This window comes from Lacerta agilis, chromosome 3 (genome assembly GCF_009819535.1).
Source record: "Lacerta agilis isolate rLacAgi1 chromosome 3, rLacAgi1.pri, whole genome shotgun sequence".
Classification (NCBI taxonomy): domain Eukaryota; kingdom Metazoa; phylum Chordata; class Lepidosauria; order Squamata; family Lacertidae; genus Lacerta; species Lacerta agilis.
Window position 1 is genome coordinate 116,802,796 of NC_046314.1, and position 15,929 is coordinate 116,818,724.

The window sequence follows — 15,929 nt, forward strand, 5'->3', positions numbered from 1 at the left end:
TGTTGCAGAAATCTGGTAATAGGCTGCCCTCCTCCTCCTCCTCTTCCCCCGGCATGCAAAACTCTGCCTAATCTGATGCAGATAAGCACGCGAGTTTCACTCATGCACAGTCTTCAACGGACACACCCATGTGTGTGGGCACACAATACCACATCCCTTTTAATGAGAGGGAAAATGTAGAGTGCGAAAAGGACACTTTGCTTCAAATCTCTTGGGGTGTAGGAACAGACTCTGATTAATCCCTGAGGAACAGAAGGCACTCTGCTCATTCTCAGAGGAGCTCTCTTATTTATTACTGCACTATATATTCAAGAGCTGTGGGCACTGCCATTTGAATGAGTTCTGGTGAACATAAGGGGAGCCTCCAGGATCAGGCCAAAGGGGGCCCATCCAGTCCAGCATCCTCTTCACACAAGTGGCCAAATACCCCCAAGAACCTAGGAATACAGATAGACTGCCTCTGGATCTGGAGGTTCCATAAGAACGTAATAAGATTCTGCTGGATCAGGCCAAGGGGGACCCATCTACTGTAGTCCAGCATCCTGTTCTCACAGTGGCTGAGATGTTGCCTGTGGGAAACCGGCAAGCAGGATCCGATCACAAGAGCAGCTCTCCCCTCCTGCACCTTCCAGCAACTGGTATTGAGAAAAATTGACTGCCTCCAACATTTAAAAGTCACCCAGGGCTAGCAAACATAAAGAACTGCATAATATTTAGAAGACATCTAGAAGCTGCCCTGTATCAGGAAATATTTAATGTTTGTTATTTTACTATGTTTTATATACAGATGAAACTCGAAAAATTAGAATATCATGGAAAAGTCCATTTATGTAAGCAATTGTTTTCATTAGCTACTGGAGTTTCATATATGAGAGAGACTCATGACATGCAAAGTGAGATATGTCAAGCCTTTGCTTGTTATAATTGTGATGATTATGGCGCACAGCTGATGAAAACCCCAAAGTTGAGATTGTTAAATAAATAAATAAATAAAAATTCTTAATAAAAAAAGAAAGGAAGAAAAAAAGCCCTGATGGAGAGACTTCCCTATGAATTAAGGTTTCAGCGTTTGGGATTTTTCCGTTAAGAGAAAAGGCAAGCAGCTGGAATGCCTGACGAGAAAGCACAGCCTGGCGAGAATGGATAGAGGGAAGATTTTCTCGTTCTCCTAACCCCAGAACTCATGGCGATCCAATGAAGCTGGAAACTTTAAGATTCAGGACAGATAAAAGCAAGGACTTCTTCACGCACTGCAGAGTTAAACAGTGGAACTCCCTCCAGAAGGAGGGCTATAAAAGAGAATTAGATGGTATGTGCGAGACTGGCCACTGGTCCCATCACCTCCTGGCAAATAGAAGGGGAAGAAATGGAGGCAGTGAGAGATTTCACTTTCTTGGGTTCCATGATCACTGCAGATGGTGACAGCAGTCACGAAATTAGAAGACGCCTGCTTCTTGGGAGGAAAGCAATGACAAACCTAGACAGCATCTTAAAAAGCAAAGACATCACCTTGCCGACAAAGGTCCGTATAGTTAAAGCTCTGGTTTTCCCAGTAGTAATGTACGGAAGTGAGAGCTGGACCATCAAGAAGGCTGATCGCCAAAGAATTGATGCTTTTGAATTATGGTGCTGGAGGAGACTCTTGAGAGTCCCATGGACTGCAAGAAGATCAAACCTATCCATTCTTAAAGAAATCAGCCCTGAGTGCTCACTGGAAGGACAGATCCTGAAGTTGAGGCTGCAGTACTTTGGCCACCTCATGAGAAGAGAAGACTCCCTGGGAAAGACCCTGATGTTGGGAAAGATGGAGGGCAGAAGGAGAAGGGGACGACAGAGGATGAGATGGTTGGACAGTGTTCTTGAAGCGACTTGCATGAGTTTGGCCAAACTGCGGGAGGCAGTGGAGGATAGGCGTGCCTGGCGTGCTCTGGTCCATGGGGTCACGAAGAGTCGGACACGACTGAACGACTGAACAACAACAACAAGTGAGACTGGGATGTTGGCGAGATGGGCCTTTCACCTGATCCAGCAGGCTCGGCTTATATTCTTACGATCTCTTTTGCCAATCCCAGCCTGGCTCCAGTGCCATTGGCCCCCCCCCCGTCACTCACACCTGTGCTCTAGCCCCGCCCACAAGGAGCTCCCACCTTGAGCACACACAAGCCTTGGGGCTGCATCCTGTCTGGATCTTGGACACCCAGCACAAACATTTGCATTCCTGATTTACCAGGTGCAGCCAGCTGTCCTCCGCCAGGCTGGACCACTCGGACATCGCGATGGTCCCTTCCCTCTCTGTCCTGCTTGCAAGCTGCCTGCCCCTGATATTGGGAGTTGCTTGGGATGGAGGTGAAGCTCCCGCGGTAAGTCTCTTCTTGCATTGATTCTCCCCCAGGGTGTCCTTCTCCCCCTACATTTTTTTTTGGGGGGGTCCTAAAACTTGAACGGTTATGGGGGGCCCCTTTGCAACCAGTAATGAGGTCTAGGCCAGGGGCCAGCAAACTTTTTCAGCAGGGGGCCGCTCCACTGTCCCTCAGACCTTGTGGGGGGCCAGACTATATTTTTTTTTGGGGGGGGGGGATGAACGGATTCCTATGCCCCACAAATAACCCAGAGATGCATTTGAAATAAAAGCACACATTCTACTCATGTAAAAACACGCTGATTCCTGGACCATCCGTGAGCCAGATTGAGAAGGCGATTGGGCCACATCCAGCCCACGGGCCTTAGGTTGCCTACCCCTGGATTAAAGGGAATTTACCGGGAACTATACAATTCACTATGAGACAGACTGAATTGTATAACAGTGAGAGACTCACAAAAGCCCGCATCCTGCTATCTGCTGTGCGTGTAAAAAGGGGCAGGATTTAGGAGGCGATGGGGTTGCATCCGGCCCCCGGGCCTTAGTTTGGGGACCCCTGGTCTAGGCAACCAGTTATCTTCTTCAGTGGGGTTGTTCCACGACTGATCACCACAATTCTGTTTAAAAAAAACCAACAACCCTACTACATCTCAGATTTTGATTAAAATTGCTGTACTCAGTGATCTCACATGTCAAAGTCACTGCTGTGAATTGTTGTTGCTGCTGCTGCTGCTGCTGCTGTTACACAGGTATTTATGTGCGGTACATACTTCCAGCACATATAAATAATGAAAAGAATGAAAGGAAATGTATTTTTGATGAATCCCTTATTCGTATATGATTGGGACGCGGGTGGCGCTGTGGGTTAAACCACAGAGCCTAGGGCTTGCCAAGCAGAAGGTTGGTGGTTTGAATCCCCGCAATGGGGTGAGCTCCCGTTGCTCGGTCCCAGCTCCTGCCCACCTAGCAGTTCGAAAGCACGTCAAAGTGCAAGTAGATAAATAGGTACCACTCCAGTGGGAAGGTAAACGGCATTTCCGTGCGCTGCTCTGGTTCGCCAGAAGTGGCTTAGTCATGCTGGCCACATGACCCGGAAGCTGTACGCCGGCTCCCTCGGCCAGTAAAGCGAGATGAGCGCCGCAACCCCAGAGTCATCCGCGACTGGACCTAATGGTCAGGGGTCCCCTTTACCTTTACCTTTATTTGTATATGTTTGAGAAACTTGTTCTTCTCTCTTTTGTATTTGTTAATCATTTGGAAATTCGGGGGGTGTTAAAAGCCAAAAGACCTGTGTAGGTGCCGGCCGAGGGCTTTGGAGCCGATGGAGGGGAAGCCCCATTATTCTCACTACAAAGCTTTGAGTCATTTTAACCGGTGTGGCTGTGCCTCCCCAAACATCCTGGGGGGGGCTGTGGCTTGGTGGTGGGATGTGCTGAGAGTGACCCCAAACGGGGACCCCTTGACGGAGGCTGGAGGGCTTCACAGAGCACCCGTCCCCAGGATTATGGGGGCAGAGAAGGGAAGACTTCAGAACCTTGTGGATGAGCCCAGAGCATCAGGGGAACCGGCCGCCTTTGCAAAAGGATGGTGCCTCATAGGAACCAGGATTCGCTCCCCCACTTGACGCGCTCCAAGCATTGCCCCATGGAAAACACGCCAGGCCTTCCCCAACACCACCAGTGCTGCCCCACCTCTTCTGCAAAAAAACGAGTTTTGCATGCAGGGCAGGGGACATATCCTGCCCTTCCAGAAGCCAGGAACAAACACATGTAAATCTTCCTGCAGAGGATGTTTGCTCTCTTGAGATTTACTTGTTTAGGGATGTGTTCCCCTCCAGGTTGATGAGTCTGTGAGCAGAGTCACGATCCCAATGAGGCTGGCAAGGAAGGCTTGTAGGTCCCAAACCTAGGGCTGAGGAGGGAGACAAGCCCCCCACAGAAGAGGGGAAAGATGGAGGCTGCACACACACTCACACACCGAGAATCCTGGGAACTGTAGTTTAAGGGTGCAGGGGATTGTAGTTCTCTGAGGGACATAAGAAGAGCCGGCTGGATCAGGCCATCGGCTCATCTCGTCCAGCATCTTGTTCTCACAGTGGCCAACCAGACGCCCATCACTGCCTCCTGTGGGAGGGAGTTCCATAGATTGAAGGACATTCTTCCCAGGATTGTTCTTTGGAGTGGGGGTGGGGGGGTGTGCTTTTAAATGTAAGGTAAAGGTAAAAGGTCAAGGACTCCTGGACGGTTAAGTCCAGTCCAAAGCAACTATGGGTTGCGACGCTCATCTCGCTTTCAGGCCGCGACAGCTTTCTGGGTCATGTGGCCAGCAGGACTAAACTGCTTCTGGCACAATGGGACACCATGACGGAAGCCAGAGCACATGGAAACGCCGTTTACCTTCCTGCCACAGCAGTACCTATTTATCTACTTGCACTGGCGTGCTTTTGAACTGCTAGGTTGGCAGGAGCTGGGACAGAGCAACGGGAGCTCACCCGTTGCGGGGATTCGAACCCCCGACCTTCCGATCGGTGGTTTAGACCACAGCGCCACCCGTGTCCCCTCACTTTTAAATGTATAGTATATGTGGCCCCAATGCATTGTGCACCTGTGAAACTGGGTTCCGGTTCACGAAAGGCCACTTTCTGGCACAACCTTCAGGTCTTTCCTCTCTTTCCTCCTAGTGCCTCAGAAGTCCCTCGGAGGGTGTCGATTCTTGTGGGCCCCGAGTCAAGAGAGAAGGTGGTGAGTAAAAAGGGACCCTCAGAGGCAGGGCTGGACTCAGTGTGGGTTCAGCCAGGGCTGTGGAGGTGGATGGATCCTGCCCCTGGCTGGCCAAACAGAGCCCCCCACCCCCCACTCCCACCCCGCTACCCTTTGAGTCAAAGGTTGAGTCCAAGGCACATTGCTGAAGACCGCAGAAGCACATCCGGCCTCCTTGCTCCCCTCTGCCCAGCCATGTGCCCCCAACCAAAACACCCACATTCCATAAGATCTCACACAAGGGACCCCGGGGGGCCATCTAGTCCAGCCCCCTGCAATGCAGGCAGTGATGGAACTTGGCGTCTCAAATTTCAGTGTTTTTTGCTGCTGCATCACACGGTTGACTCATATTGAGGTTGTGGTCTGCTTGCTAAGACCCCCAGATCCTTTTCACATGGAGAGCTAGGTGTCCCCAATCTTACATTTGTGCATCTGGTTTTTCCTGCCCAAGCAGTGCCAGATTTACGTAAAAGCTAAACAAGTTATAGCTCAGGGCCCCACTCTCTTGCCCCCTCCAAAACATACTTCTTCTTAATTGTGTTTCAGTTCAACAATTGCCTTGATAAAATACAAATTTTGTTATGTGCAAATGGCTTTAGATACCATATAAATTACCATATAGCATATATTCAACACAAAAAACAGCAACAATTTGTTGTTGACAAAGGACGGCTGGACATATAAAAGGCCCCATCACCTTCAGTAGCTTAGAGGAGGGGTCAGCAAACTGTTTCAGCAGGGGGCCGGTCCACTGTCCCTCAGACCTTGTGGGGGGCCGGACTATATTTTGGAGGAGGGGGGGTGAATGAACGAATTCCTATGCCACACAAATAACCCAGAGATGCATTTTAAATAAAAGGGCACGTTCTACTCATGTAAAAACACACTGATTTCCGGACCATCCGCGGGCCGGATTGAGAAGGTGATTGGGCCGGATCTGGCCCCCCGGGTCTTAGTTTGCCTACCCATGGCTTAAGGCCTCATCAAACCTAAATCTAGCCCTGTGCCCAAGTGTCGAATATATGCACACACACAAACACACAATGTATTAAAACATACAGGTCCATGGGCGTACCCAGGGGGGACAGGGAGGGCAGCTGCCCTCCCCCTAGAAGCAAAAAATAATTAAATGGTTATTGGCAGCCTAAAAGGAAAAAAAAGCTCAAGACTGGTCTTTCCCCCCCTCCCAAAATCTCAATAACAATCGAGCTCTTCCGCTCTTGCTGGAGGCACAGTTGGCCACTGTGTGTGTGTGTGTGTGTGTGTGTGTGTTGCGCCGGCTGTTTCCTCCTCCCTCATGCCAACAAAGAGCTGGCGTGCCTATCAGAGACCGGATCCTAGCCTGTACCCTGCTTGGTCAAATGGGGATGCAGGCTGAGACTTGGGCAGCGTCAGGGGGCGAATTCATCATTGCCAGGATTCAACGTTGCAAGGGAGCTTGGCAAACTGAGTTCCCTTGCATGGTGAGTAGTTCCTTTGCGAGGACTGAGGATCCTGGGAAACTGAGTTTTTCAGCCATTTGGGGCTTTCTGTTGGGGGGGGGGAGTTTTTCTGTTTGTTGAAGCTGTTTTTGAACCTGAACGACCATGGCTTGCCCCCCCCCCCCCTAGTTTTGATCCTGGGCACGCCCCTGTACAGGTCATTACAAGAAAAAGATCGAAGCTGCCCCAGCCATTTCTTAAAAAGCAAGCCGTCCCCCAAAGCCTGTTGGAATAAGAAGTGGTGCTCTGACTTACCCAGGGGCCACCGGGGGGGGGGTGCTGAGGCAGGACCCCCCCCCCGCATACAACTCACTGGCCCTGCTCTCATGGCGCAGGGGTGGAGGCGTTGTTTTGCGCCCACGCTTGTTTGCTTTCTCCCCCAGGCCTGATCCGTGGCGCTGCCTACCTCAAGCTCTCCCCGGGTTCCTCAGCGCCCTTAGACTCTGTGCAGGTGCAGCAGTTCCTCCAGACCGTGAGCATCCCCCGGGAGGTAGCTGGCACATCAAGCAGTATCGCCAGCCTGGGCATCACTACCAGTGAGTAAAGGAAAGGGCCTCCTGGGGCTGGTCCAGAGTCACCTTCACAAACCATCTTGCTCTCTATCTGCTTCAAGCTTCTAGTCCTCAAGGGGTTGGGATAATTGTATCTTGACTCTGTTATCTCCAGGCTTGCCTTACCTGGTGAGAACATCAGAACATCTTCTGAGGCCCTGCTTCATGGGCTGCCTCCTCAAGAAGTCTGGAGGGTGGCAACACGAGAGCAGGGCCTTCTCTGCAGTGGCTCCCATTCTGTGGGATGCTCTCCCCAGTGATGTTCGCCTGGTACCTTCATTACACACCTTTAGGTGTTCCTTTTTAACCAGGCATTCAGTTGACCTGATGGACATCCTATGTTCTTTTAAAATTTGGCTCTTTTGAGGGGGGGTGTTGATTTTATTCTGATTATATATATATATATATATATATATATATATATATATATATATGGCAGCCCTGTTTAGGGGAGTTTTTAATCTGTGACATTTTAATGTATTTTAATATTTGTTGGAAGCTGCCCAGAGTGGCTGGGGAAATCCAGCCAGATGGGTGGGGTACACATAATAATAATAATAATAATAATAATAATAATAATAATAATATTGTGGTTTTTATGTTGATCTTTTCTGTGAACCGCCCTGAGACCTCTGGGTATAGGGCAGTATATAAACCCAATTAATAATAATAATAATAATAATAATAATAATAATAATTTCAAGACCCTCCCCACCTTTGCTCTTTCTCTCTGATTCGGCCTCCTGCCCTTCACAGCCGCTAAGGGGAAAACCAAAAACCCAGATCTGTCAGTTTCAGTTTCTTGTTTTCCCAGTTTTAAATTCTTCAACTGCCTATCAACTTCGTTCATCCACATTTTGCAGACACCGTAGATTCCTCATCTTGTTCTACTATCTGTTTATAACTCCCATTAATGCTAGTTGTGGGCAGGGTTAGGGTTACTGTGGGAATCCTCAGTTGTCAGATATACAGGTGAAACTCGAAAAATTAGAATATCATGGAAAGGTTCATTTCTTTCAGTAATTCAACTTAAAAGGTGAAACTAATATATGAGATAGACTCGTGACATGCAAAGAGAGATATGACAAGCCTTTATTTGTTATAATTGTGATGATTAAGGCTGATGAGAACCAAATTAACAATTTCAACTTTGGGGTTCTCATCAGCTGTACACCATAATCATCACAATTATAACAAACAAAGGCTTGACATATCTCGCTTTGCATGTCATGAGCCTATCTCATATATTAAACTCCAGTGGCTAATGAAAACAATTGCTTACATAAATGGACTTTTCCATGATATTCTAATTTTTCGAGTTTCACCTGTATATGCACATGAGTTTGAAGGGGGAAATGCAAATGTTGGAATTAAACAGCAATGGGACGGTGGCAAGTATGTCTGTGACAATTCAATTAGAGCTTAAACGCGTGCAAAACAACCCTTCACAGCAGCAGCGATTGGTGATCACACAATCATCTCAGCTTTGCTGCATAAATTAACACTTGTAATAGGGCAGGAAACCATTGCCTCCAGCGCTGTGACCCTGGCAGGTCTATGTACAGACTTTCATTGCTTTCAAAGGACAAAATCATAGGGGTGTCGAGTTGGAAGGGACCCCCAAGGGTCCTCTAGTCCAACCCCCTACAACAGAGGAATCTTGGCTAAAGCGTCCCTTGTTGTTGTTCAGTCGTTCAGTCGTGTCCGACTCTTCGTGACCCCATGGACCAGAGCACGCCAGGCACGCCTATCCTTCACTGCCTCTCGCAGTTTGGCCAAACTCATGTTAGTAGCTTCAAGAACACTGTCCAACCATCTCATCCTCTGTCGTCCCCTTCTCCTTGTGCCCTCCATCTTTCCCAACATCAGGGTGTCTTCTCTTCTCATGAGGTGGCCAAAGTACTGGAGCCTCAGCTTCAGGATCTGTCCTTCTAGTGAGCACTCAGGGCTGATTTCTTTGAGAATGGATAGGTTTGATCTTTTTGCAGTCCATGGGACTTTCAAGAGTCTCCTCCAGCACCATAATCCAAAAGCATCAATTCTTTGGCAATCAGTCTTCTTTATGGTCCAGCTCTCACTTCCATACATCACTACTGGGAAAACCATAGCTTTAACTATACGGACCTTTGTCGGCAAGGTGATGTCTCTGCTTTTTTTCTGCAAAGACCTCCAAGGAAGGAGAGCCCACCCTTCTCCTTCTCCTTCTTTCTCCCCCCAGAGTGTGACCCCCGGCAGTGGGAGATGATGGTGTTTGGCTACAGCCGGAATTGCCGCTGTCTCCCTGGCTACCAGTACAGTGACAGCAACTGCTCTCGCTTCCAGGGGTGTGGGGGCCTCTTCCAGGCTGCGGCCTCCCTGGTCTTCTCTCCCCCCTGCGATTGCCTCCGCTGGACTTCCGAAGACCCCGGCTACTGCCTGCCGCTGCTGGAGGCGGCCACAGGTACGCAAAACCCCACCAGGCCCCCTCCTCCCGGTCTGGCATTCGGTACGCTGCAATGCGCTCTGGGTGGGGCAGCCCTTGGGTCTGGCTTGGAAGCTCCACCTGGGGCAGAATGCTGCGGCCAGATTGCTGACAGGGACTTCTGACCCCATTGTTAAAACAGCGGCACCAGCTGCCCACTTGCTACCTAGCCAGGTTCATGAAATAGACCCTTTGGTGTCAATGGCCCGGTCCGGTGGAACTCTCTGCCACTGGGAATTCAGCAGTCACCTCCTGTGCCAGCTTTTAAATGCGTGCCGAGAATCTTTCTATTCCACCAGCCTCCTTCCACATTGCTTGATTGATGTCCCTTCTCAACTTTTAAACATAGCTGTCAACTTTTCCCTTTTCTTGCGAGGAATCCTATTTGGTATAAGGGAATTTCCCTTTTAAAAAGGGAAAAGTTGACAGCTATCCTTTTAAATGGTTTCAACTTGTTTTTGACTTTTTTGTGATTCCACTGCGTGCTTTTTTATTGTTGTAAACTACTGTGATATATTTTTTGTGATACAGCGGTATACAAACATCTTTATAAATAGCTAAATAAGTGCCTTGATTATGGTTAGATTTTCTTCTTTGCTTTCGTTGTTAAGGCTGGTTTTGATGTTATGTTCTGTGTTCATTTCTAAGCGGCTTTGAGTTGTTGCAGCAAAAAAAGGGGACTAATAAAACAAATGATTAGTAATAATGGTAATTATAGGGGAGGGGAAGAGGAACAGAATGCTCTCCCCCCCCCACCTAATCCCCCCCAACAACCCTGCGAGGCGGGCTAGGCTGAGAAAGGCAGGGACTGGCCCACTGTCACCCAACGGAAGCTCCCTGGCCGAGTGGGAGGATTCGAACCCGGGCCTCTCTAACAGCCCGACACTCTAACAGCTGCACCACACTGACTGACACCCAGTCTCTTCCAGTTGCAGACAGCGAACAGCTGCCTCCCGAAGTGGCCTCTGGGGGGGCTGACGAAGACCTGACCCTCTCCTTCAGCCTGAAGGAAGGAGCCACGGAGGTGAAGTTCTACCTGCTCAACTCCGAGGGGGCCAAGGAAATCTTCAACGGCACTCAAGTGACGCTGCTGCAGAGCGGCTCCGAGGTGGAGCTGAGGCTCTCCTCCGTCTCCCCAGACTGGGCTGGTGCCGTATTGCAATTCCCTCTCTCATGGTTTCAGTCTAAATATGTGTCTGTGCATGGGCGTAGCCGGGGGGAGGGGCAGGGGGAAGCTCCCCCCCCCCATAATCAACAATATTCAATACAGTGCTCCCTTGGTTCTCAAACTTAATCCGTTCCGGAAGTCCGTTCCAAAAGCAAAGCGTTCCAAAACCAAGGCGCGCTTTCCCATAGAAAGTAATGCAAAGTGGATTAATCCGTTCCAGACTATGAAAAGCAACCCCTAAAACAGCGATTTCACATGAATTTTACTAACGAGACCTTTGTTTTTTTTTTTTTAAAGATTTTATTATTTTCCAATAAAACACCAAAAAACACAATTAAACAACAACACAAGGTATAAAAACAACAATAAAAACAATAACAATAACAATACCAATAAACATAAAAAGAAAAAAGAACATATACATACCTTAACCATTACCTATCTTTATACTTTCCTTGTTACTAACTTCTTAATTTGGGGGACTTCCCCCATTCCCTCCACTGTCTTCAAAGTCAAAAACATCTTAAAGGTAGCTTTATATCTTGTTCATTTAACAATTGCTCGAATTTTTGATATGCTTAACTTTACACAATCATGATCTTAATCAACTATAAATCTTATCTTAATGTCAAGACTTAACTCCTATTTAACAAATAAATCATTCATTCAAAAATTTTCTTTTGCCAGTTTTATCAAATATAACCCTACTAAAGCCTCTAAGCTTTAGTAGGGTTATATTTGACAAGGCTGTATATTGTCTCCCTGCTTATTTAACTTATATGCAGAATTCATCATGCGAAAGGCTGGGCTGGATGAATCCCAAACCGGAATTAAGATTGCCGGAAAAAATATCAACAACCTCAGATATGCTGATGATACAACCTTGATGGCAGAAAGTGAGGAGGAATTGAAGAACCTTTTAATGAGGGTGAAAGAGGAAAGCGCAAAATATGGTCTGAAGCTCAACATCAAAAAAACTAAGATCATGGCCACTGGTCCCATCACCTCCTGGCAAATAGAAGGGGAAGAAATGGAGGCAGTGAGAGATTTCACTTTCTTGGGTTCCATGATCACTGCAGATGGTGACAGCAGTCACGAAATTAGAAGACGCCTGCTTCTTGGGAGAAAAGCAATGACAAACCTAGACAGCATCTTAAAAAGCAAAGACATCACCTTGCCAACAAAGGTCCGTATAGTTAAAGCTATGGTTTTCCCAGTAGTAATGTACGGAAGTGAGAGCTGGACCATCAAGAAGGCTGATCACCGAAGAATTGATGCTTTTGAACTATGGTGCTGGAGGAGACTCTTGAGAGTCCCATGGACTGCAAGAAGATCAAACCTATCCATTCTCAAGGAAATCGGCCCTGAGTGCTCACTAGAAGGACAGATCCTGAAGTTGAGGCTCCAGTACTTTGGCCACCTCATGAGAAGAGAAGACTCCCTGGAAAAGACACTGATGTTGGGAAAGATGGAGGGCACAAGGAGAAGGGGACGACAAAGGATGAGATGGTTGGACAGTATTCTCAAAGCTACTAACATGAGTTTGGCCAAACTGCGGGAGGCGGTGAAGGATAGGCGTGCCTGGTGTGCTCTGGTCCATGGGGTCACGAAGAGTCGGACACGACTGAACGACTGAACAACAACAACAACAAAGCCTCTAATTTATCTCTGCTCAAATATTCAATTTTACTGATTTAACTAAATAGTCTTTAAATTTTTTCCACTCTCGTGACACCGTCTCCTCCCTCTGGTCCCGGATTCTGCCGGTCAGTTCTGCGAGTTCCATGTATTCCATCATCTTCATCTGCCATTCTTCCACCGTTGGTATCTCTTCCCCTTTCCATGTTCTTGCCAATAATATTCTAGCTGCTGTTGTGGCATACATAAAAAACACTCTGTCCTGACTGGGTATCTCTTCGTTGGTCATGCTCAGAAGGAATGCCTCTGGTTTCTTGCAAAAGGTAACTTTCATTACCTTCTTCAACTCATTATAAATCTTATCCCAGAAAGCATTTACCGCTGGGCACAGCCACCACATATGATAAAAGGTACCTTTCGCATGTTTACATTTCCAACATACATCTGACCTTTTGGTATTCATCTTGGCTATCTTAACTGGTGTCAAGTACCATCTATAAACCATTTTCATTATGTTTTCTCTTAAACTATGACAAGCAGTAAATTTGATACCTTTTTGCCACAATCTCTCCCAGTCATCCATCATGATATTATGTCCTATATCTTTCGCCCAATCTATCATTGATGATTTAACCAGTTCATCTTTCGTATGCCACTCTAGCAAAAGATTATACATTTTGGAAAGGTTCTTAAAGTTCGATTCTATCAGTTCCGTTTCCAGTTTTGATTTTTCTACTTGAAAACCAACTTTTTTGTCCATCTTAAATGTTTCAAATACCTGATGATAGTGCAGCCAGTCGGGGACCTGGCTTTTCACCTGATCATAGCTTTTTAGCTTAAAAGAGTCCCCTTCCTGCTGCAATATGTCCATATATCTTAACCAGTTTGCAGACATGTTCGGTCTCTTATAGGCCTTGGCCTCCACTGGAGAGATCCATCTAGGAGTCTTTCTCTCTAACAAGTCTTTATATCTAGTCCAAACCTGATACAAGGATTTTCTAACTATATGAGTCTTAAAAGTTCTGTGGATCTTTACCTTGTCGTACCAAAGGTATGCGTGCCACCCAAACATATTATCATGACCTTCCAAGTCCAACACATCGACGTTCTCTAACTTAAACCAATCTTTTAGCCAGCAAAAGGCCGCTGCTTCAAAGTAAAGTCTTAAGTCCGGCAGGGCAAAGCCTCCTCTGTCCTTAGAGTCTGTTAAAATCTTAAATTTTATTCTTGGCTTTTTGCCCTGCCATATAAATTTCGATAGGTCCTTTTGCCATTTCTTAAAACAGTCTAGTTTATCTAAAATTGGTATGGCTTGGAATAAAAACAGCATCCTTGGTAGGACATTCATTTTAACCACTGCTATTCTTCCCATTAACGATAGTTTAAGTCTTGTCCAGATCTCCATGTCTTTTTTTATCTCCATCCACAGTTTTTCATAGTTATCCTTATACAGGTTCAAGTTCTTATTTGTGAGATTGATACCTAGATATTTTACAGTTTTGACAAAATTGAGGCCTGTGGCTTCTTGAATTCTTTGAATCTGTTCTGCACTCATATTTTTACCTAAAACTTTGGTTTTCTGCTTATTTAATTTGAAGCCAGCTACAAGTCCAAATTGTTCAATTAATTCCAAAGCTCTGGGGACACTGCTTTCTGGTTCTTGCAGGGATAGCATCAAATCGTCCGCGAAGGCGCGTAATTTGTATTCCTTCTCTCCCACTTTAATTCCTTTTGTCTGTTTATCTTTCCGAATCATATTTAGAAGGACTTCCAGGACCGTAATGAAGAGTAAAGGGGAAATAGGGCACCCTTGTCTTGTTCCTTTCTCTACTTCAATCTCCTCCGATATCACACTGTTCACGATGACTTTTGCTCTTTGTTCTGTATAAATGGCCTTAATGCCATTTAAGAATTTTTCTCCAACTCCCATTTTTTCCAAATTCTTTTTCATAAATATCCAAGATACTTTATCAAAAGCTTTCTCTGCATCAACAAACAGTAGTGCTGCATCTGTATTTATGTCTCTCTCCAGTTTTTCTAAAATATCCACAATAATTCTCGTGTTGTTACTTATTTGTCTTCCTGGTAAGAAACCTGCTTGGTCTCTATGAATATGATCTTTCAGCACTCTTTTCAACCTTGTAGCCAGAACATTTGCAAAGATTTTATAATCCACATTCAAAAGGGATATTGGACGGTAGTTTTTCATTAGAGTCTTATCAGTATCTGGTTTTAAAATCAGTGTGATAAAGGCTTCTTTCCACGTTTCTGGTGCCCTATTTCCTTCTAGTATTCCATTGCAAATTTCTCTTAACGGCTGTGATAGCCAGTCTTTCAATGTCTTATAGTATTTTGCTGTTAATCCATCCGGTCCTGGAGCCTTCCCCAATTGCATGTTGTTAATTGCATCTTCTATTTCTTGTGTCGTTATTGGGTGGTTGAGAGTTATTAATTTTTCCTCTGGGACCTTTTGCAATCCATTCTTTTCCAGAAATCGGTCTATCTCTGCTTCATCTATCTTCTCCTCCTTGTACAGTTGCTTATAGAATCTCTGAAAACACCATCTGATTTCCTCCGGTTTCTCTACATTTTTTCCATTTACTACCAATTTACTGATGACATTTGCCTTTTGTCTTTTCTTTAATTGCCAAGCTAGTAATTTTCCACATTTATTTGCAGATTCAAATGTTCTTTGTTTCATCATTTTCACTTTCCATTCGATATCTTGATTCATAATATTCGCATATTGAGATTGCAAGTATTTAATTTCTTTTTGGATTTTGACACATCTGGGATGTCCTCTTAATTCTTTTTCCTTTCCTTTGATTAATTTCAACAATCTCTCCATTTCTGCATTTTGTTGTTTCTTCTTTTTTGCCTTTTCACTAATGAGGAATCCTCTCATTACTGCTTTACTTGCATCCCACGCAATCCTTTTCTCCACTTCTGAGTTCCAATTAATTTGAAAATATTCTTTCATCTTTTTCGCCGCTCTTTCTACTAGCTTGGTATCTCTCATCAATGCATCATCCATTCTCCACCTGAAAGAATCCTTGGAAATCATTTTTAGGTTTACCTGCACCGGATTATGGTCTGAAAGCGTTTTGGGACCGATTTCTGCTTTTTGTAGTTTTGGAGCCAATTCATTCGAGATCCAGATATAATCTATCCTCGACCATGACTGCTGCGATTCACTGAGGTACGTTGCCTCTGTTTCTGTGGGGTTTCTTAATCTCCAAGAGTCCACCAAGTTCAGATTATCCACCATTTCAAAAAAAGTCTTTGGGAGTTTCCCATCATTTGTTAGTTTTGTTCTTTGAGATCTGTCCATTAATGTGGAAACTGCCCCATTAAAATCTCCGAGGCAAACTATCTTATAATCCAAATAATCCAGCAGCAGATCATGTATTTTTTTGTAGAAAATCGACTTTCCATCATTTGGTGCATAAAGTCCCAGAATCAAAATTTTTTCGCCTTGTACGTTAATTTCAATTGCGATGTATCTCCCTTCT

General features: G+C 45.8%; 1 protein-coding gene across 1 annotated transcript in view; it reads left to right on the forward strand.

Moving 5' to 3' along the window:
• The first annotated feature begins 2,276 nt into the window (after window positions 1–2,276).
• The window catches only part of ADGRF3 (adhesion G protein-coupled receptor F3), a 28,879-nt gene continuing 15,226 nt past the window's right edge, over window positions 2,277–15,929 (forward strand). The window contains exons 1-5 of the mRNA XM_033145497.1: window positions 2,277–2,360; window positions 5,040–5,100; window positions 6,983–7,135; window positions 9,369–9,590; window positions 10,547–10,759. Coding sequence (XP_033001388.1) covers window positions 2,277–2,360; window positions 5,040–5,100; window positions 6,983–7,135; window positions 9,369–9,590; window positions 10,547–10,759 — 733 coding nt within the window. The remainder of the gene's footprint in view (window positions 2,361–5,039; window positions 5,101–6,982; window positions 7,136–9,368; window positions 9,591–10,546; window positions 10,760–15,929) is intronic.